At 51.6% G+C, this 21,444-nt stretch overlaps 1 protein-coding gene across 6 annotated transcripts in view; it reads right to left on the bottom strand.

Annotated features, from left to right (window-relative positions):
* Nucleotides 1-2,591: 2,591 nt before the first annotated feature.
* TULP3 (TUB like protein 3) overlaps nt 2,592-21,444 on the bottom strand; it is a 36,143-nt gene continuing 17,290 nt past the window's right edge. For 3 of the 6 annotated variants that reach the window (XM_031444306.2, XM_031444303.2, XM_064478933.1), the window contains 9 exons: nt 15,458-15,722; nt 14,681-14,857; nt 10,090-10,223; nt 9,518-9,715; nt 7,492-7,604; nt 7,105-7,219; nt 5,740-5,838; nt 5,217-5,388; nt 2,592-4,668 (listed from right to left, as the gene is read on the bottom strand). In XM_031444306.2, the coding sequence (XP_031300166.2) occupies nt 4,535-4,668; nt 5,217-5,388; nt 5,740-5,838; nt 7,105-7,219; nt 7,492-7,604; nt 9,518-9,715; nt 10,090-10,223; nt 14,681-14,857; nt 15,458-15,722 (1,407 nt within the window). In that variant the 3' untranslated portion in view covers nt 2,592-4,534. Of the gene's footprint in view, nt 4,669-5,216; nt 5,389-5,739; nt 5,839-7,104; nt 7,220-7,491; nt 7,605-9,517; nt 9,716-10,089; nt 10,224-14,680; nt 14,858-15,457; nt 15,723-17,436; nt 17,519-20,924; nt 21,094-21,444 lie in introns of those variants that run through there. The other 3 variants (XM_064478932.1, XM_031444309.2, XM_031444305.2) reach the window with 3 other exon arrangements.

Below are 21,444 nucleotides of genomic sequence, written 5' to 3'. Positions count from 1 at the left end.
TGTATCTGATACAGAATAACATCAGACTGACCAAAGGCCAAACCTGGACGTGTGAACGTCACACTTCCGTCATACCCTGCTGCGGTCTAACCTGAGCAGGCATTCATGTGCAAACCGCATCTAGACGCCACTCAAAATCGTGAGCTAGTTCCCAGCCTTCCTCTGACTGTCGGCCTCCTGTCCTCTCAGACCATCCTTCCTTCCTCACCTTCCTGCCCCCAGACCACAGAGAAAAGAGGACTGCTGATTATTCTTGGAGTCGTAAGGGACAGGATCTAGTAGGTGGTGCTTAACCAGATGTTAAAACCCTGAGGCTTGAGAACCACTGTGCTCCACAAAATGTGGAAAAAAAGGTTGGAGCAGACCAGGAAAATTCCTGCTCCCACCTCGGCCCCCCCCGCCAGCTCGACCCTCTGCGTGGCTCAGGCTTCCTCACCGACTCCCAGGCCTCGGCCCTGCAGCTTGGGCCTGATGGACCGAGAGACTCGGCAGAGCCAGAGAAAATCAGAGGCCCGTTTCATATTTGAAGCATTTCAAAAACTCTCATTAACATCAGGGCTATTTTTTCCTTTTTCTTCCCCACCCTGCACCCGATAGGAATGGAGAAATGGGTACAAAGGAAGGAACTCAGGGTAGAGTCAGGACTGAGGTTGGAACACAGACGTGTAGTTACCCAGTGAAGCCACGCTGTTGTTCTTTCCTCTCACCATGGTCCCTGGAAAACCACCTGAAACTGCTTTATGAGCATTCATAAACCATTTTGTGTAGTTGCATGGCTAAAAATGTCAACTGAAATGCATTGTTCTTCCAAAAGAACATTAATAAAAAATGGTAATACTGGTTCTTGCCCCTATCCCACACTAATATGTGCCAGATCTCAGGCATTTTACCTGGAATACCTCAGCTTTCTAAACCCCAGGAATGTCACTGTCCCCAGACCTTCAGAAGAGTCACGCCGCAGCACAGGGGTCTTTGTAAGTACGTGATAACACGGTCCGTGGTGAGTTCCCCTCACCCGGATTACAGATCTGTGCTAGTCATTTTCACGCACTGGTAACATACCCCTTGGCCAGCAGGTGGTGCCACAGAGCCGCCTGCGGTTTACCCAGGGCTGGCCTGAAGGTCCCAGGTCACGCAGGGCGAATCCTGCATCACCTGTGGCGTCCTCCCTCCACCGCCCCGTTTCTGCAGACCATGGAAGGGTTGTGGGACTTGTAAAGAGTACACACAGACCCTCACAGCTAGGAGACCAAAGCGGGGAGAGGAGGGAAAACTAGCCCACATGCACCTGGCCAAGAAATGGAGGGTGGGGGCAGACCCCAGCCAGGCCCCAGCTGGGTCCCTGTGCGGAAGTTTAAAGGGCCTTGGACTGGACAGGAGCAGATGCTGGACAAGGGGCGTGAGGACACAGGCAGGGGCTGGTCCGCACAGAGGGGAGCTGGAGGCGGAGAAGGGCACGTGCAACATCCAACATCCCAACGTCTCCTCTGGGGAGCAAGCGGGGTCCGCGGCCGGGAAGGCAGCTCTCCTGGCTCAGGACCACATCCTCCCACGAGGTGCTCCCGCCACCCAGTCTCCTTCCCCAGGCCCTGGCTTGTGCCTCCACGTCTTCTCCCCAGGTCTCTTCTGCCATGAACAGCACGTAGCTGTCCAGGAGGTAGCCAGAGAGCTCGAGTCAACACATGGGGATTTGGGGTGGCTGCCAGCATGAGCGGGGAGCACTGTATCCCTCAGGGGCAGGGATCAGGAACTCAAAACCCTCAGCCTATTGAGGACCAGAGACGCATCTGGCAAATCACTGGCAGGAAGAGGGCCAGAGCGCAGGGGCTTTGCCTGATGGAACCGTCACCCGCCGCTGCACCCACGGTGCTCAAGGTGAACGATGCTCATCCGTCTCTTCTCTGATTTACTGACCTCCAGGTCAGAGAGCCTCTGGCAGGCCAGCTTACATTTTTAAACACCACTTGCTGTTATCTTCATGGTATCTTCTTCTGGTCACTGGCAAGGGTGTAAAACTGTGTCACAAGTAAACTGGCCAAAAAGAATCATGAAAAAGAAAAACCAAGCTATAAAAGTCAGCCTGGCTCCAGTTCTCGCCCTGATCTCGGGGCTCTCCCTGCTTCACTTGATTCACCCCCCACCACACCCTGCGAGCAGGGAGGCCTTGCAGACTCGTGAGTGCATCTTTCCAACCTGCCTCTGTAAGGAAGCTCTAAATGTGACCACTCGGAGGTAAGAGATGGGTTCTGCTTTACTAGCAGGTATCTGATTTGCTTCGCTGCTGAGTCCAGAAGCAGCACAAAGATGACCCGGGAGGCTGCCTGGCGCCGGATCCAGAACCACGGATCCAGAACCTCTGGGCCCTCCATGCTCAGCCTCGGCTCTGAGGTCGGTGTGGTGTGCGTGAGTCTACAGCCTCCAGGACGCAGACTCGGCTTCTGCCCTGGGATGAAAGCTGACGGTGACTGTCACCTGGCTTCAAAGAAGTGACCCCATTCACTGCCGCCAAGCGATGCAATTACTGTGACAGAACATGAAGGCAGGAGCCGAGCGAGGGATGGGACTTTGAAAGACGAATGGCAACACTCACATTGTCATAGAAATCACTTTTTATTTCTGTAGCGTACAAAAGATATAAATATGATTCATGTAAAACCAACTACCTGCGCACCCAAGCAGGAGTGCGTGAAGCGGGGGGCGTCTCTGAGCCGTAGCGGGCGGGAGGAAGCGGGCTTAGGCCCCGCGGCCCCTCCTGGGACACTTTATACTCTGCATCTGGAGACGAGGGACCAGCCTTCTGTTTTCAATGCCGCAGCTCGTCAGACAGGGGGCACTCGGGGACGGCAGCGCCAGGGGGCTGGAGGGCACTTCTCTGAACAAGGCACTTGAGGGGAAGCAGGCCTGAGACTCAGGGGACCGACCTCGGCAGGACAGCGGGTGGGACCTGCCGGCGGGTGAGTGCAGGCCTTCTCGTCCCCGGCCTTTCCCACTGCTGTTGGACGTGGAGCAGGGACAGCAGGCAGCGGGGACAGGGAGGAAGTCCACAGGAGGGAAACACAATGGAGCGACAGCCGCTGACGCCTGGCCCCGTGCAGAGCCTGGGAGGCAACATCGCCAACACAGAGCTCACCGGGCTCCCGAGTCCTCCACACCCAGGTGTGCTCGGGGGCCGTGACCTGGCGGCATCACATGATTCGTTGGGAGATGCTAATAATCTGAACGACTGAGCAAAACTCTTACAATCTGTGAGAAGCTCATGACGGGACACGATCTCGGATGAATGGGCCTCGGGGAGCCGACGGTACTCACGTCGAGAAGAGAGGCCCGGCTCTGCCAGTAAGGTCTGGTCCCTGCCCCTCTCCACAGTGACAGTCGCAAGTCTCCACACACACTGTTCTGGTACCCCCCCCCCACGTCCGCAGGCGTGTACCTCTACGCTGACCACTCCGCGGCCGCACAGCTGTGGGAGGCCTCCCGGGCTGAAAATGAAGGCCACTGTCCAGCAGTTCTCAGGCTTAACTAGACCCAGTCGCTTCTAGAGTTTACACTTCCAGCCTAAACCAAAATGAAGACGATCACGTACATTTCTCACATCACTGATCATAAATCCGGCCACAGCCACTCTGAGATTGGAGCCAGCCAACCTGCTGGGAACAAGGGGAGGGGGGCTGTGACACGGGGAAGGGGCGGGGGTGGCTAGTTCTGGGGACCCGGCACACGCTCTGTCCACAGAGATGGCGCACCATCCCCCATGGGCGAGGTGGGTGGGATGGCAGAATCAAGCCAGCCGTGTGGACTCAGAACGAGGACTGACTCGGGTTCCCAGTTCTGATGGCAAATGACTCTGGAAATCATCATCCCAAACAAGGTAAAAGCTACGTTACAGCGAATGAGGCTGCACATCTCTTCAGAGTCGACCTGCAGGATGGCTGCTTCTCAGAGACAGCCCCCGACTCAGATGCTCTCACAACTGGGGGCCCATTCTGGATGAGATAGGGACGCCCGCAGGAGGGGCTGGCCTGCCGCCCGTGTCAGGGACACAGCCGCGGCCCCGTGGATGAACCGGCCACCGCAGAGCAGCGCAGTGTTAAGACAATACCAGCTGTTTACAGGGAAAGTTTGCAGGCCTGGAGATAAAGGTAGTTCAGGGAACTCTCCCTCTCTGAAAAGGTCTTCAAAAAAGGAGACTCGCATATCTAAGAAGCTCACTTTGGCTGCAAATTTCCAGGCACAAGAATTCTGACTCTGCTGGGCACTGACTTCAGGAGTCCCCTGCACTGGACAAGAGCCTCTCCGGGCTTCGAACCGTCTCCCACCCGGTCAGGCTGTGATCCCCGAGCAGGCGTGGGGACTGGGCGGGGTGGTGTGTGCACACCTATGTGTGTCCACACACGTGTGCACAGATACGCGTACATACTCTCAGGGATCATCCCTAAAGGGGCAGACTGTCGCTCTGCGTGTCCTGGGGCAAGAGCAGGGGCGGCGACTACGCCCAGGACAGCTCTGCGGGGAGAAGGCCAGCGCCGCCGCTCCCTCACTCGCACGCCAGCTTGCTGTCGAAGCTGGAGAGCCCGATGGCAAAGGCCTGAAGGGCACACAGCGGGTAGCTGTAGTCCAGTGTGAACACGTCGTCGGCCACACGTCCGAACTGCATGACTATATAGTCCGCTGGGAGCAGGAAAAATCGGGACGTTAGAACCTGGGGAAGAGCCTACCTGAGATACAGAAAAACCCCCCAGCAGGCCAGTTAGCCACCAAGTCTCTTCACACGGGAGGCTTACGGACGGGAGGGGGTGTGGACAAGAGCGGCGTGGACCGTGAGCAGTCTGCACTGCGCCCCGTGCAGCTCCAGGGACCGGGGCCCCCCATCCAGCAGGAAAGGGCAAGAGGTGAGAGCAGCCTGAGGCGCTGGCCGGGGCAGCACCGGCGCCGGGGCCGCCAGGAGCCCTCACTGCGCGAAGGTTCCCGCGGCCGCGCCCAGCGGCCTCCCCAAGGCCTCCTGCCCTGCCTCAAGGAAGCTCTCCCACCCCGCCACCCTCTGCAGCGCGGCGGTTCAGGAATTTGACTGTAAGGCTGTAGTTCTGTCTTTCCAAAGAAATCATTTCCTTCTCAAATCATTCTCGCCTGAATATGACTTCCTCCCAACGATGCCCATTTCTGACTCCTGAAAGAACATCTTCCCTCCTGTCCCCGCCCAGCCCTTCCTGGGGGCTTACGGTCACTTTCGTGGACTATCTGGAAGTTCTTCACAGATGCCTGTGTGACCCGGCCGTGGAAGTTCAGGACGTAGGACTGGGTGTCGTCATTCCAGACTGGGGACTTGTTGTGCAGTTCAATCAAGTTCTCCATGGTCTTGCTTTGCCACTTTGAAAGCAAGCTCTCATGGTCCTGTTGGAAACGAAAGGCACCTGTCTGTCCTGAGGACCACGGGAGACCGCTCATCCTCAACGCTGGGGGCAGGAGGCAGAGCAGGAAGTAAAACAAAGTAAAACAAATGAAAAAAGCCAGAAATTCAGCAAGGTTTTTTTAGATTCCTGTAGAATAACTAGCATTTCTCTTTGCAAATCAGCCACGTCAGCAACTGCACTGACCTGGGTCCGGGGGGATGGCTCCTGAAGGGACTGTGAGCCACCCTCCCGGCTGGGCTCTGGAAGAATCAATACTTTTTTCCATTGATCTCGTCGGTACTGCAGTCTTGTCTCTCAGAGCCCTTTGCTGATTAAATACGCTCTTACTTACATTTCGTGGCTGAAATGGGATCCGTTCATGATTCATGGTCATCCCGGGAACGATCACAGACATCTTCCGAGGGCCTTTAAACCCGAGGACGTTGGTTTCCTGGAAGAGAGGAAAATAAGGCAGGAACTCGGAACTGAAATGAAAAGGCTACATTCTTAACCCAAGACTTTCTTGGGCATAAAATGTTGACGACGCCAAGAGCATTTAACAGTATTCTATTACTTTCTTGTAGTTCAACAAAGAGAGATGGAGGGTCAAGACCTTTTAAACCTAATCCGAGCATCTGAGTTTAAAACAGATTCTACTGGCTTGAAACTCTACTCTTACTTGTTAGTCTTAAGAGAAATTTCAGGTAATTGTGAGCAAACTGTACAGTTTTGCCATCATCAGTAAGTCTGTATTTGCCAGCGAAGGCACAGCACTGCATGGCGCACGGTGAGAGCTACGGCTTAGGGCAAACGGAGCCTGGACCAGGAAGAGGTTCAAGTGCCTGTCAAACCAGGCAGATCATATCCGAACAAAATAAGCATGTTAAACATGTGCTGCACGTGTGTATCCACACACATACACACACATCTTAAAGTCATGCATGGTTCAAATATTTAATTCTGAAGCTAAGAGAAAACACACTATACGATGCGCAGTGTTAAGTCAAATGGCTCAGTCAGATTTGGATAAAATCTCATGGGAATCAAATGATGAGATTAATTCCACCTGGGGAGAAGTTGGGACTCGGCTCAGAGCAGCAGCTGAGTGGGTTAAGCCCCGGCTTTCCCTGCCCCCACAGCTCCCAGGACGCCGGCTCCAACACCGGGCCCACATCAGCGCGGACGCGGAGAGAAGATGGGCTCAGGAACTGGGAGGAGGGTCGTGCTGAAGCCGCAGTGAGCAGGGTACGACTGCAGGTCGCAGGGGGAAGTGCAGGGGGACGCCACAAAGGGAAGGAGGGACCAGAGGGCTGCTGTCGCTGGACCAATGGGGACAGGTGGGGACACACCCCCAGGGGAGCCTGGACGGGAAGGAGCAGCACTGGGCTCAATTCTGCCCCCATGGGGTAGCGTGAAAACACGCGGAGTGGAGCAGCAGAGGGGCAGCAGCCGGGCCGCTTCTCTGGCAACGACAGAGGACGGACTGGGCAGGAGACTAGGAGCGGAGAGATGAGCTTCTGATGCTCTGTGACCTCTAGCCAGTGGGCAGGAGGCGGCAGCGAAGGTCTGAGTAAAGGCGGCAGCACCAGGAAGTGGGCAGAGCAGGTACGCGGGACGTAGTGACATAGCGGGCTCAGGGAGAGCGGCGACACGGGCATGGGCGGGACGCCGCCGAGCCGGGGGACAGCCAGGCTGCGGTGAGCAGGGCGGCACTCACATAGCACACGGCGGCCAGCTCCTGCCGGGTGTAGGCCTTCTCCACCAGGCCCTGGGCCTTGGCCGGGCTGACACCATGGTCATAAACTGTAAACTTGGTCCCCATGAGGTTGGACCTAGAATCAAGAGAAAACGTCACCACGATGACCTGTATTTTTTTCTTACACAAACACAACCTGGGGAAGGTGAAGCCTCTGCCCATCCTTCAAAGGTCTAAATGGTCACCATCACCTTTTCAAAGATCTATCATTAAAACAAGGAAGGGCCTTAGAGCTCCTTCCAGCTCCCTGTTAGGCGACAGCAGCACGCGCTCAGCTGTGAATGCAGTGAGGCTGATCTGAAACCACAGGCACCGTGGTGCCAGGAAGGACGGGCGGGCCGCCGGTACCTGAGTTTGCCGACGTAACTCTCCCCCTCACGAGACAAATCTGTTGGGTCAGTGGAGATCAGGTAGTTGGATGTTTTGCTCTTTTTCCGCTTTCTACCTGCAAGAAGAAATATCTAAAAAAGAAAAACACTTCAGTAAAAAGTGAACCCGAGGATGGCCATGTCTGTCGCACCTCTTCGGCTGGCAAGTACTCATCACGCGCCATCATGCACCAAGTAGCCAATCTCTGGGCCTTTCTGTGACGGGGAGATTTGGCAGAGCTGGCAGGTGAGCAGCCGGAGGTCCTGGGATGGCATCAGAGGTGGCCTCAGCAGAGCTGCCCAGGGTGGCCGTGCGGCCCCAGCCAAGGCATAGCCGTTGTCCCTGCCGGCCAGCAGCAGTGGCCTCTTAGGCACAGGGGCTGAGATGATGCCAGGGCCCAGGGGACAGGGATGAGAGGCACCAGCCCAGAGCTGCAGCAGCCGGTCACTTTGCAGGGATAGCGTCGGATTTGCCGACCCTGCTCCCCCAGTTGCCTCACTGCACGAGGACTGTGGAGAACTTGGCCCGAACAGTGGCCTCGTGGGTGGCGGTGGCTGCCTCCCTGGGGCATCTAACACCCAGACCTGCATGTCCGCTGTAACCTGGAGTGGCAGGCAGGGGGAAGAGATGCATCTCCTCCAGAGGCAACCAGGCGACCCAGCTGGGTGAGGGGTGTCCACTCTGTCCTTGCCTTGCCTCCGTGAGCTCTGGGTTCTTGGCCTCCAGATGTGGCTGCGGGAGCCACCATGGCCTGCCATCCCTGGGCCCCCGGGGGCCTCCATGCCTTGTCATGGCACCAGTATATCTGCCACTCGGGGTTTCTCAAAGCCCAGTCTCGGGTCCTTATCCCTTTTTCTAACCCTCATCATGCTTCTCAGAATTCACTACCAGGGTTTCCCTACTGCACAACTTCTCTAAATTCACCAGCTTGATTCTCCATATAAGAATTTATAACGTTATCTGTAAAAGTGACTTTTTGAAAAAGCTTCATCCAGTTCCACAAGTAAGAGTCTGTCCACCTCTCGGAGAGGCGGGGCCCTGGGCACCAGGCTTTCCGCCCCCCACTGCAGCTGCGTTCCTGGTGCTGCCTTCTGTATTTGGAGTGTTGTGGTTCTAAACTCCCGTGACTTCAGTGCTATGAATACTGTCACATTCATGCATCCTTCCCAAACCCTTCTAGACTCGAAAATAACAGGGAAGCAGGAGGCAGCAGTAACTAAGTGGGGGAGGGAGCACTCTCGAATCCAACAGATAGAGGAGTTTAAACCTGGCTCTGCCACTTCGTAGGGATCCGGGGCAGGTATGTCCTTCCTGAGCCCCAGTTACCTCGCCCATCAAGCAGGGATACGAACTCCTATCTGACTGGGTGTCGTAAGGATCCTAGGTGACAACATACATAAAGCATTTAACACACGCCTGGTACACTGTCAACACTCAACAAACAGTGGCTGTACCGACACCGGTATCTACTGTCACCATCTCATTTCTAGGCCCCAAAACCACCCACTTAGACCTGGCGTTAGTACAAAATACGTTATTCATTAGCAAGTGTTAAGTTCCCTCCACTTCATGTATAAAGTAGATTCAAATTCCTAAGATGAGAAGACATTTCACTTGCATATTTTCTCTATCTCCAATTCCTCTCGTTCCCTAAACCTCGCTCTTTCTTCCACAACATCATGTTCCACGGTGACAAAAATAAAAGCCGAAGAGCACACTGGAGCACTCCGGAGCCCAAAGAAGGGATGGACGCAAAAGCAGTTACATCCAAACATTCTCTTCCGTCTTCTCACGTTCTGGACAAACCTCTTTCTCTTTGGGGCGGGGACAGAGTTTGACTATGAGACTGTGAGCTCCTTGGAGACGCTGAGGAATTAACAAGCACAGGCCAGTGCCTGCCGTCCTGGTCTAAGGCTGGTGCTGCTCCCGTCGCAAGACCATCCACAAGCCATCCCACAGCACCCTCCCTCCATCCCAAGATCGTCTTAAGAACCACCTCCCATACCTTTCGATTTTCGTCCTTTTCCAAGTGCATATAGTAGGTGGGGAAGAGACCGCGATCCACTCCTTTCTTGTCCCTGGTTATCCGACACTTCACTGTGATGCCTCGAGGGGCAGGACTGTAGGCAAAGTCCTCTAAACTCTCTATTTCTCCCAGCTGGCTATCAGTTTGCTGGGCTGCAGTTCCGGAAGCTCCTGTGTCCTGGAAGAGCAGTCACAGGTGAGCAGCAGGAAGCTGCGTCGGAACACCTCGTGCCCTCCTGGAAGGATGCTTACAGGACAGAACACCTTACTGAGCCATGCATATGGCTTCAGCCTTCTGAGAAAACATGGAAAACCTGAGCCGTTAAACAAGTACATGAACAGGGGAGCAAGCAGGGAGCGAAGCACAAACGGGGTACAGCTTCCCAGCAGCTGGCTCGAGACACAAGAAATCAGGGAGTCACGGCCTTTAAGTGTAAACCCCAGCTTGCGTCTCGGAAGCAGCCCTCACTTAGTAATGGCACCTGAATACCGAAGGTATGTTTAGAAAACAGTTAAATCAGCTCCACAGGAAGACGGCTCACAAGTGCGTACCGCGGCTGGCTTCTGGCTGGACGCAGAACTGGGTCTCTCTGTCTCTGAATTTGGCGAATGAGACCTCAGTTTCTTCCCTTCCTCCTCCTCCCCATCAGTCTCCTCTTCATCAAAGTTCAAGCTACCTGAGATGCCTGGCAGAAAAGGAGAAACTGTCAAAGGGGCTAGAAATCTTTGAACCAAATGTAACTTTACTTTTCTTCCTTAAAACATTCCAAGCTATTCGGACTTAAAACGTGGCTATTTTATCCACGTTCTGACAATTCTTTCTTCATATTCTCACCTAGATCCATCCCGCTTTCCTTCCCCAATGTTGCCACCCTAATTTAGATCTTTGAAACATTATGTTTATGAGAGAAAATATTTGCAAATCATGTATCTGATAAAGGATTAATATCCAGAAAATATAAAGAACTCCTACAACTCAACAAGAAAACAAACTCGAATTCAAAAACTGAATAGACATTTTTCCAAAGAAGATAACATAAATGGCCAACAGACACATTAAAAGATGCTCAGTACCATGGATCACTGGGGAAATGCAAATCAGAATCACAGTGACATGCCACTTCACAAGCATCTGGATGACTATTAAAAAAAAACCTAGAAAGTAAGTGTGGTGAGGATGCAGAGACACTGGAAGGAACACTTGTGCACTGCTGCTGGCAGTGTACAATTGTGCAGTCACTGTGTAAATACAGTGGTCCCTGAAAAAAATAAACAAACATAAAATTACCATATGATCCAGCCATTCCACTTCTGGGTATACACCCAAAAGGACTGAAAGCAGAGATTCAAACAAATACTTACACAACCACTGTTCATAGCAGCATTATTCACAATTTTCAAAAGCTAGAAACAACCCAAATATCCATCTGCTGCTGAAGAGATAAACTGTGGTGTAAACATACGGTGGGACGTTACTCAGCCTTAGAAAGGAATGAAACCCTGACACATGCTACATGAATGACTCCTGAAGGTGTCACACCATGTGAAATAAGCCAGACACAGAAGGACAAACACTGCAGGATTCCACTTCCCCGAGGTTCCCAGAACAGGCAAATTCATGGAGACAGGAAGCGGCATGGAGGCTGCCGGAGGCTGCCGGGGCAGGGGGAGGAGAGACGGGGAGTCAGTATTTAACGGGGACAGAGTTTCAGTTTGGGAGGATGAAAAAGTTCCGGAGACGGGACAGTGGTGGCGGCCGCACAGCAGTGTGAATGTACTTAACGCCACTGAGCTGTACACTTAAAGATGGTTAAGATGGTAAATACTATGTATGTTTTACCGCTGTTCTATCAGTTACGTTTCTGTCTTCCCACGTTGTTTATCGTTAGTCTAGTTAACTAGTTTGTGTTGGAAATGTCTCAAACACTACTACCTTGGATTTATGAAGAATCTTTTACAGAAAATTTCAAACTATCTGATTAAAAACTATTTTTTTCATTTTATCCTCACATTTATATGAGTTTGAGGAGGTACCAGTAAATCTTATTTTTTGTTTTGTCTCCTGTTTCTGGAACCACCTGGTGAGGAACAAAGACGCAAAATAAAGTGTGATGTGTTATAAGCCAGCACAGCACTCAGGGTAACACAGGAGTGCGGGGCTCTGGGAGAATCGACTCCCCAGCAGAAAGGGAGAGCCACGACTGAAACTCAGCTCCCCTTTCTCCTCGGTCTACAGGGTGGAGTTACCCTCACACAGCACCTGCAACAGCCCAAACCGTAAACTGACAAGGAGACTTAACAGTAAGCAGGGCCCATATCCAGCCATCTCAGAGGAGGGACAACTGTGATCTACTTTTACATAGTTCTCAAATAAATGGTATTAGTTTTTCTCAAGGATAGCCAAGGATAAGACAAACGCCAGTTAAAAATTAATCTCAAGGGCAAACATACGCCCACACAACAACTTACACATAAACATTCACAGCAGCAGCATCCGCATGGCCAGAAGGGGAGGCAACCCAAATGCCCATCAGCTGATGGCGAGAGAAACAAAACGCGGCTCGCCCACATGGCGGAACGCTGTTCAGCAGCAGGAAGGCAGGCAGTGCTCACACAGGCCACAACGTGGGTGCCCCCTGGCAGCACCACGCTCAGTGGCAGCCAGTCATCGAGGACCACACAGTGTGTGATTCTGCTCTTATGAACCCAGGACAGGGAAGTCTGCAGAGACAGAAAGAAAGACAGCCGGCAGCCGCCGAGGGATGGGGTGGGAGGGAAACGAGAAGTCGCTGCTAACAGGAGCAAAGTTCCGTTCTGGGCTCATGGAAGCGTTCTGAAGCTGACTGTGATGATGGCTGCAGACCCCAGTGGATATACTCGAAAACCAAGCATCTGCTCCCTTTAAATGGGTAACTGTAGACATGTGAATTACAGCCCAATAGTTATCACTAAAAACTTCTTTGATCTGTGAAGGACATTTTCTTTTTTGTTTCCTAAAAGGTTAACTTTTTGTGGCAAAAAGGCATAGAAGTCTTGGGATCTCACTTGCTATGCACCTTCACTTAGTGTCTGTTTTCAAATGCCACTTCCACGCCAAGAACTCAGTCTATGTGAATACACGTCTTAAGATGGAGATCAAGGGTTTCTCCCGACCTTTCAAGACAAGCAAGCTGGATCCCCACTGAAGGAACATAACCTTCCAAACTGACACACCTTAAGTATTAATCAAGTAAGCACTTAATGGGTTTTACGCTTAAGATGCAACTTTTTAAAATTCCTTTTTTTGGGGGAGGATTAGGTATCCATTCATTCATTCACTCATTCATTTGTTGAGACACTGGGGATTGAACCCAGGACCCCACGGAAGGCCAGGCACACACTCCACCAGTGAGATATGTCCTCTCCCCTCATGGTGCGACTTGTTGAGACTCAAAAAGGCACTAATCTCTCTGGTCCTGAAAGGCCAATTCTGAGAAAGAACACAGCAGCCACTCGACAGGGCAGACGGGGGACAGCCTGCATGTCCAGTGAGGGATAAAGAACTAGACTGAGAATCAGAGGGTTTACATCTGCCGCTCCAGCTCGAGGGCCTGGGTAAGAACTGGGGGTTCTCTCTGCCCTGCTCCTCCGCTTCGTTACAATGATCGTGGTGGGAAAGTGAGAGAATCACCACCATCACACTCATATTAGAGACAGGAAAACTGAGGCAGAGAAACGGGCTGATTTCCCCCTCTCCCGGCCAGACGTGGCCGAGCTGCGACGCAAACCCGCGCCGCCGGCTCCAGAGCCGTGCTCTAACCGGGTCACACGCTGCCCCCGCCGCACCTGCACTCTGGCCACCTGCCCACTGGCACAAGCGTACCATGCCTTCTATACCTCATGCCTCTGCAGTCGTAATTTCTTCTGCCCAAGTCTGACACCTAACTAGCAGTGTGATCTAGGACAAATTACCTAGCCTCTCTGAGAACCAATTTGCTTACATGTAAAATGGAGCGGCTAGTATGTATAAACCCGACAGCATTGTCACAAATGCTGTGACAAGTGCGTCAGAGGCCTGGCACACGACGCACACTCCCAGGGTCCGTGTCCTGCTGCTCCTGAGCCGACAGCACGCACAGCAGGACACACGCCGTCGGGGCTCAGCCTCACCACCCTCCCTCTGTGTCCTTCCCGCCCCTTCTCACGGGCCCGCAGGGGATTCTCCCCCTCCCGCTTCCTCCTCCGGCACACACCACACTGACCAGGGCTCAGGCCACCAGCCAGACCGTCTCCTCAACAGCTCTCTTGCTTCCACACCTGTCCGCCCCAGTTCATCCTTCACAGCACAGAGGAGTCTCTATAGCCCAAATCTGCTGCCATCTTTCCAGCTACAAGCCCTCATGGGTTCCTGCCACTCTTCAGATGAAGTCCAAATCCCCAACACGCCGGTACCGTCCGTCCTGTGTAGCCGGGGCCCCCGCACTCTCCCACCCCCTCGCCGTGCTCCCCGAGCCCCTCTGCCTGGGCCCAGCTCTGGCTCACACCCGGCCTTCTCCAGGTCAGCGCTGGGAAGGCGCCCGCTCCACGCTCCCTGGCCGTTTAGGCCCACGAAGCCTCAGTTAGGAGGGCAAGCACCCTGCTCACCGCTGTGCTCTAAGCGCCCAGAACAAGGCCTGACGCGCAGCCTGTGCTCAGCACGTTTTCCAGGTGAGTGAACGTGCGAACCGGTCTGAATGCACATCCACTCCTCGGTCTGTGGCAGAACCCCGATTCCCACCCCCGGGGCCCGGCGGTGCCCACCACGAAGCAGGCACCCAACAGACGTGTAATTACTGGCCTTCAGGCTTCTCACCTGAAAAGGGGACACAAGTCCTTCCCACTGTAAAATGGGCTTCCTAAGAAGGGGAGACGACAGGGACCTGTGAAGCGTACAGGCGTATTTACAGGACTGAGCTGGCTGCTGACCTCTCCCCTGACACCAGAAGAAACAGACTGAAACGGAGGCAGGCAGGGCGCCAAGCGGCACCTGTGTCAAAGGGACAGGGTGCGGACGACAAAAATGACGTGTCAAAAAGAAGGACGTGGCCACCACGGTAGCTAGCGCTGCTGATACTTTACGTTTTATTTAATTAACTTACTGTTCAAAACCGTCACCGATCCTCACCGTGTTTCTGGAGAATCTCCTGAAGGTCGGGCTTGGAAGCAGGGCCCCAGGTGCGCTCCTCACCCACGCTCCCCTCAGGGTCCTCCTCCGCGGCAGAGGATCCCACTGACAGAACATGAGGCTTGCTGTCCAAGTCTTGAGCATCTGGCCTCAGGAAGGCAGCGGGACCGTCGATGCCTGTGGGCCAAAAGAGAAGGAAAAAGAGGAACGTGTCGCCCACCGCTTGGCTGGAGGTTCTGGTGTGTGTGATCAGAACCACGAGCCGCCACACCGCTTCACTCTCCTCCTCCCTCAACGTGCAGGAGGACACCTGTGAACAGAGTCACGTATCTGATTATCTGGTTTATCAACACACCCTGACGGCCACTAAGGTAAAATGTCCCCAGTACTGCACTCTGGAACTTAACAGTGAGACCGTGACAGCAAAGGAGATCCCCAAGACCAGATCCGGTCTGAGCCAGCAGCCGAGGGGCGGGAGTTAGAGGTGCTTAACCCTCTTCTCCCTTCCCCCGTCCCCATCTCAGATGACCCTCGGATCCAGCTACTGGGAGATGGGTGACCTCCACCTGCTCCTGGCTTCATGGGTAACTGCCATGAGGCGACAATCAAGCCTGGAAGCTCCTCAAATGGGCCATTCTGGACCAACCCATTTTGCATCAAAAAACAATGGTTCTAGGATGGATGTGAACTTTAAGGTATCCTCTACGGATCAGGCCGCTACTTTTATGCTAACCAAAGGCCCTAACAGGATGTGATTATAAAGATTCGTGAAGGTACCAGTAACGATGCTAATGCTCCCCTTCGGTCCCCGTGAGAGTCCTCCTGCACCCTGGGTCTGTGCGAGCGGTGCCACGGCAGGAAGAGGCACGCCTGAATACACACCGTGCAGGACGACGCCGTTGTGCGGGGCCTGCGGCTCCACCAGGGGAGTGTGCTCCTCACTGCCCCTCGGCTTTGACCGGCGCAGCCGGGCTTCCGGGTTTGGCTGGACCATGAGCGGCTCCAGGCGCTTCTTCCTCTGCTTCTTCTCCAGTAACGCTCTCTAGGGAACAGTGTGTTACAGCCTGGAGGGCGAGCATGAGAGCCAGCTCTTCAAACACACAGTTTCTCACGGATCCTTACAAAACCTCTTGTAAATTAGACTTTCCCACTTAAGATATAGGGAAATCGAGGCACAGAGAGGGGTAAGGATTCATTCACTTCACTTAATACATGTTTACTAAACACCTATAAAGATCTATTTACAATGATACAAATACATTTTTAGCCAAGCCAATACCATGATCCAAGTCTACTAAAAATACATAGTAATTAACATATTATTACAAAAGCACAATCACAAGTTTAAAATATACAAACACACACGAGCAGGAGAAAAGGTGAAGAGACACGGTAACGGTGAGTTCCCCGGGTGGTAGAACAGGGGTTATTATTTTTCCTTTTTCTACTTTTCTGTAGTTTCTAAATTTTCTTACTTCTGTAATTGGAAGGAAAAAAAAAACATTTTTTCCTCTAAACCCTAAAATATTTTCATGTTTTAATCAGCTGAAGAGCAGTAAGTTTGGCTTTCTTGCTCAGTTTTACATAATCAGTAATCAAACAAATTAGGGCCAAGGGTAGAACGGGAAAGAAAGGCAGCTGGAACATTCCAATTATAAAGTAATCAACTCTATGGATACAAGTAAGATAAACAAGGTTGCAAGAAAAGTCAGGAAAAAGCATGAAAGACTAAGAGGAAAAAATCCAACAAGATGGAAAGGAAGATACCAGCACGTATGCACTATCTTTAAGCCTTGGCAAGTAAGATTTTATAATACACAGAAACCACTATGGATCTGGGATGTCTCAGTACAGGAGCATGCCAAGCCCCAAGCTAAAAGTAAGCCATGATTTAAAAGCAAAGATACCATAACCTGTGTAATGATTTCTTAGGCAAGAAGCCATATACTGACTTTCTTCATTGATATTGCTTTTAAAAAGTGCCACTAAGAAGAGGAGCTAATCCAAGGGGTGAGACTGTTCACGGAAAGGAAGTGTTTCTCCCCAGAACCAGGCTGATGAAAGCTTGCAGATAAATTCAGAAGACAAAAAATATTACTATTCTTTTTCACCCAACCTCGTACGTAAGGAAAAAGACTGGGGAGCTAAAATAATGTGCCGAATGGATTATACTGTCAAGAATGAAGAGAAAGCTTAGAGCAAGTGGAAAGGAATAACTGGAGGTTCTGAGATTGTTCTGAGACCCATGAATTACCGCGCACAGCGGGCCTCAGTGCACCAGGAACACAGAACACACAGGCAGCCGTAATGAGTCCTCCCACAGAAGCTGTTGATGAGGGTCTAGCAACAAAGAAGTCCTGTGTGACGGACATGAAGTGACCTGCCTGCAGACACAGGAAGAACACAGACACGAGGGACAGGCCCAGCTTACCCCACGGCCGCAGCTATCCAGCCTCAAACAGCCTCGGAACCGTGAAACAACCGACGGAACAAAACACAAGCTGCAGAATCCACTTTATTAACACATGTAAAGAAAAAAGAGTTCTACAGAAAAGGAGTATTCTGCTTGTGGTCCAGAAAAGGGCAGCCATAGTGCAAAAAATGTGGCCGCCTGTCCTTGAAAGAGAGACAGTGACTCTGGAGAGCAGAGCACCTGCTTCCCGGGGAGCTCGCTTGCTCTGAGGACAGGAATCCATGGCCTGGACGAACTGCCCCTCGGGCCTCCCTCACTCTGTTTCCTCTGACTCCTGGCTTACCGCTCAGCCTGCTCATCTTCAGTTTAACTTCTCGAGCATCGTGTTCTCAGGAACGAGAATCGTGACCAGCCAGGAACACACACTGGAAGAGAGTTCTCACTGTAAGGGATCTGGGTAGACATTTCTCCAAAGAGAACGTTCAGATGGCCACTGTAAATGCTCAGCATCGTCAGCCACCAGGGAAATGCAAGTCAAGGCTACAATGAGCACCCACTCACACCCACTAAGACGGCTCTAATCAGAGACGGCAGTAGTGAGTGCTGGCAGGAAGGTGGAGAAACCGGGAGCCTCACACATCGCGGGTGGGTATGTAAAATGGTTCAGTGACTTTGGAAAACAGTCTGGCAGCTCCTTGAAATATTAACCATAGAGCTACTGTATGACCCAGCAATTCCACTCCTTTTCCCAAGGTGTATTAGGTAAACCTTGGCATAATTATACTTGGCTATATTACCCAAGCAAAATGAAAACATTTCTGCACAAAAACTTGCACACAAATGTTCAGAGAAGCATCATTTGTAATGTGGAAACAACCCAAACGTCCATCAACTGATGAGTGGAGAAACAAAATGTGGCCTCTCCACAAAATGGAAAAGTATTCAACAGTCAAAAGGAGTGAATTCTGATATATGCTACAACATGGGTGAGCCTTTTGCTAAGCCAAACAAGCCAGGCACAGAAGACTACATACTGCATGATTCCATTTACCCAAGATCTAAAAATCACCTGTACGCTTTAACAGAGGCGCTACTGGTAGTTACATGTGAACTATATAGCTCAGAAAAGCTGTTCAAAAATCTATACAGGACAAAAACAGCCATGTGTAAGTCATCTGAAAATCTAGGATTTTTAAACATTACACTCAAAGATCATACTATCAGAAACAGAACAGCCATGAGAGAAACAAATGTAATCAAATCAAGAATGCTGTAACGGACGACGAAAGAATGCTTTAAGAGAAGGGGAACGGTCTCTGTGGGAATCAGGTGAGCAGAACTACAGAGCAAGATCCACCTTGCGTCTCGGGTGCGAACGGTCCAAGGCAGGGAGCGTCCCGGTCGGAAGTCCCGGGTGTGCCCTCCCTCTAGCAGAGATGAATTAATTCTACCAACGCACAATGAGAACTACCACAAAGTTCGTTTTACAAACTCTATTTGCTCTGATTTCAAACTTACCAGGCAAAGTCCCCACAGACTCTTCTAATGAAAATGTGATGACCAGCTGATCGTGGTATACAGTTCACTAGCAATTAATAAATTAATCCCCTGATTGAGATTCACCACTTACGATACTGGTTAGTATGAACCAATCCTCGTGAGACTGATAAACTTTGGTTGCTCTCAACAAACTGCTGCTCATTCTACAAAGCTCAGGACCATGGGGACATTCCCACAGCAGAATTCCTAGGAGCTTAACGTACTGTCTGCCTCAGGCAGGGGTGGGGAGGCAGGTTCCCCAGCCTCCCCTCTGCCCCCGCTGACACTCACTGTCACTGACGACAGTGCACTGTGTCCCCCGGGTCGGCCGACATGCCTCCCCACAAGTCGCTGCCAGCCTACGAGGCCCAGGGTGAGCAGCAACAGAGCCTTCCTCAGTGCACTCCATCCCAGCGACAACTTCCATCCTCTAAGACCCTTTCCAACAGCCTACTGTTTTATCCAGTCTGACCTCACTTTACAGATGAAATAACTAGGGCCCACAGAGTCTGAGGATCTTACTTAAAATCACAGCTAATTAAAGGCACAGGGAACCAAGGCTTCTGATATGGGCCCAGTGTTCTGTTCGTCCTGTGGCGCTGCCTTTCTGGCTACAGGCCACCTGCACGCCCGCCGGCACTGGTGGAAAATTTCCGTACCCCCGGCTGAGTAACCTCCTCCTACGCTGGGGCAGCACTTCAGGGCTCTGCCAGTATTCTCATGCGCCATTTAGCACCAAAGTTTATCCTTCATAATCACACTCACTGACTATCTCTGGAAAGATACACTGTAAGTCAGTGACAGCCTCTGATAAAGAACTGAGCCAAGTAGAAGGAGACCTTCGTTCAAACACCCTTTCGTATTATTTGAATTCTTACCATATGCTTTAATTGCCTATATAAAAACATAATTAAAAAATTTTTATACTGTAAAAAAAAAGGGCTTACAAAATCCCAACATTTACACCACATACCTACCACATGTAGCATTCTCATTGAAAAGAATAAAAATTACAAAATAGTTGGGCCATCTTTTTCAAAAATCCAGAAAGTGTATCTATATACAAAACTCAAGAACTACATAAAATTTAAAAGCTTATGTCTTACAGCACTACTTGGTAGATGACCGTGGATTTCATTTGATGTTAGTTTAGGGATGTACCATTTAGCCTTATAAGAGTAAATCAAATAAATATCCAAAATCTTGTGGTCACTTCTCCCTAAATACAGTTTGCTATGCAATGGACTGAAAAGCAAAGGTCTCATCAAAATTATTCACAATTATTCTGATCTTGGTGGGAGATAAATCTATATCTAATCAGAATTTTCCCCGTAAGTCCAGGAAGATTCATTTCTTTTCTATTTTTACTTGTTTTCTCAGCATTAGAACTGCGTGTTCCGCACCCTCCCAGCAGCCACACCGGGTGCAGAGCCCGCGCTGGGCCTCCACTGAGAGGCCGCGCGCCCCACAGAGGGAGACATGAGGCAGCCTCCTGTGACTGCTGAGACCTTTGCGGCCACTCCCTACCCTGCTGTGCAGCCCCAGATTTGCTTAAAATGTGCCGCAGTCTCCTTAAAGGACGTCGTCAGCTGGAGGGAGGCTGCCGCTGGCACAGTAGCCTCACAATGGTTTCAAGGAAGACTGTCTTTCCATGAGCCCGCTGTTGTTGGGTGCTCGGGCTGGGACACCCCCACCGAGGTCCCCCTGTGACCTGAGGGATCCCGAAGCCCATGACCAGCTGAGGGCCAGCCTGGCCTCCACCCTGGGAGGACATCTGGAAACAGGCCTCGTCCGAGAGCAGTGGGGCCGTGACCATCACCCAGGCCCAGGAAGCCGAGCCCAGCTGTGGGGGAGGGTGGCGGGCAGAGCAGGATCACACAACTGAGGTGACTGCCACCACCTTGAAGCTGAGAGTCCCTGAAGACCACTGAGTCGTGCTCCATCTGGGCACACGTGAGGCCGCCGGACCCCACCACGTGGTGGCCTGAGGGGCAGTGGTCTCGGTGACAAGCCCCACAGAGGCACCATGGACACCTAGGACTGGAAAGTGGCCTGGGGGCCAGGCAGTCCTGGGCACACCCCCAAGGAGACCTCGTAACTAGTCTGTAACGATTCCATCGTTAAAGTAATTCACTAAGCTCCAAGTCCCGCCATGAAGGCCAAAAGCAACGTAATGAAGCAAGACAAAATCTTAGAGGTATTCCTAGTCCCCACCACCTCTAGACACCGATTACTAATCATGCCACATAGGCAGACGGAGCTACAGAACTTCCTGAATCAGAAAACACTCACATGGAAGTAACACGTGCTAGGTACAGGTTCCAAGCTGACTAGCCACAAGGATCACTGTATGCGCCAGCAGAGAACTGTTCATTCATTCCGTCCTGCACTCCAGTATTTGATGACGGCCTATTACGGGCCCAGCCCTGTGCGGGGAACATCTGACAGAACGGTCATCAACAGACCGAGCTCCTGGTCTCACGGAACTTAGTCTAACGGAGGAAATGAACACAATTCAAATCACTGCAAAAATAATAATAATGACACAGAAAATTACTCTGTAGGCAACAGAGGCTTTTAAGCAGCACATTTGCAGATATGAATTTTTAAATAATTATATGAAATTACAGCGTAGAGAGGTGTTTAATAAGGCAGCAGGACCAAATCACTACACAGAAATACAACGTTAACATTCTTCTAATTCTTACACAAGGGATTCTCAGTGACTGTAAATACAACGCCAAGTTCAAGGCTGATGTCCTCAAAGCACTTTGGTCCTGCCACAGCCCAGAGCCTTGGTTCAGCAAGTACT

This window comes from Camelus dromedarius, chromosome 25, assembly GCF_036321535.1.
Source record: "Camelus dromedarius isolate mCamDro1 chromosome 25, mCamDro1.pat, whole genome shotgun sequence".
Classification (NCBI taxonomy): domain Eukaryota; kingdom Metazoa; phylum Chordata; class Mammalia; order Artiodactyla; family Camelidae; genus Camelus; species Camelus dromedarius.
The sequence above is the reverse complement of the archived record's forward strand: the minus strand, read 5'-3'. Positions and strand labels throughout refer to the sequence as shown.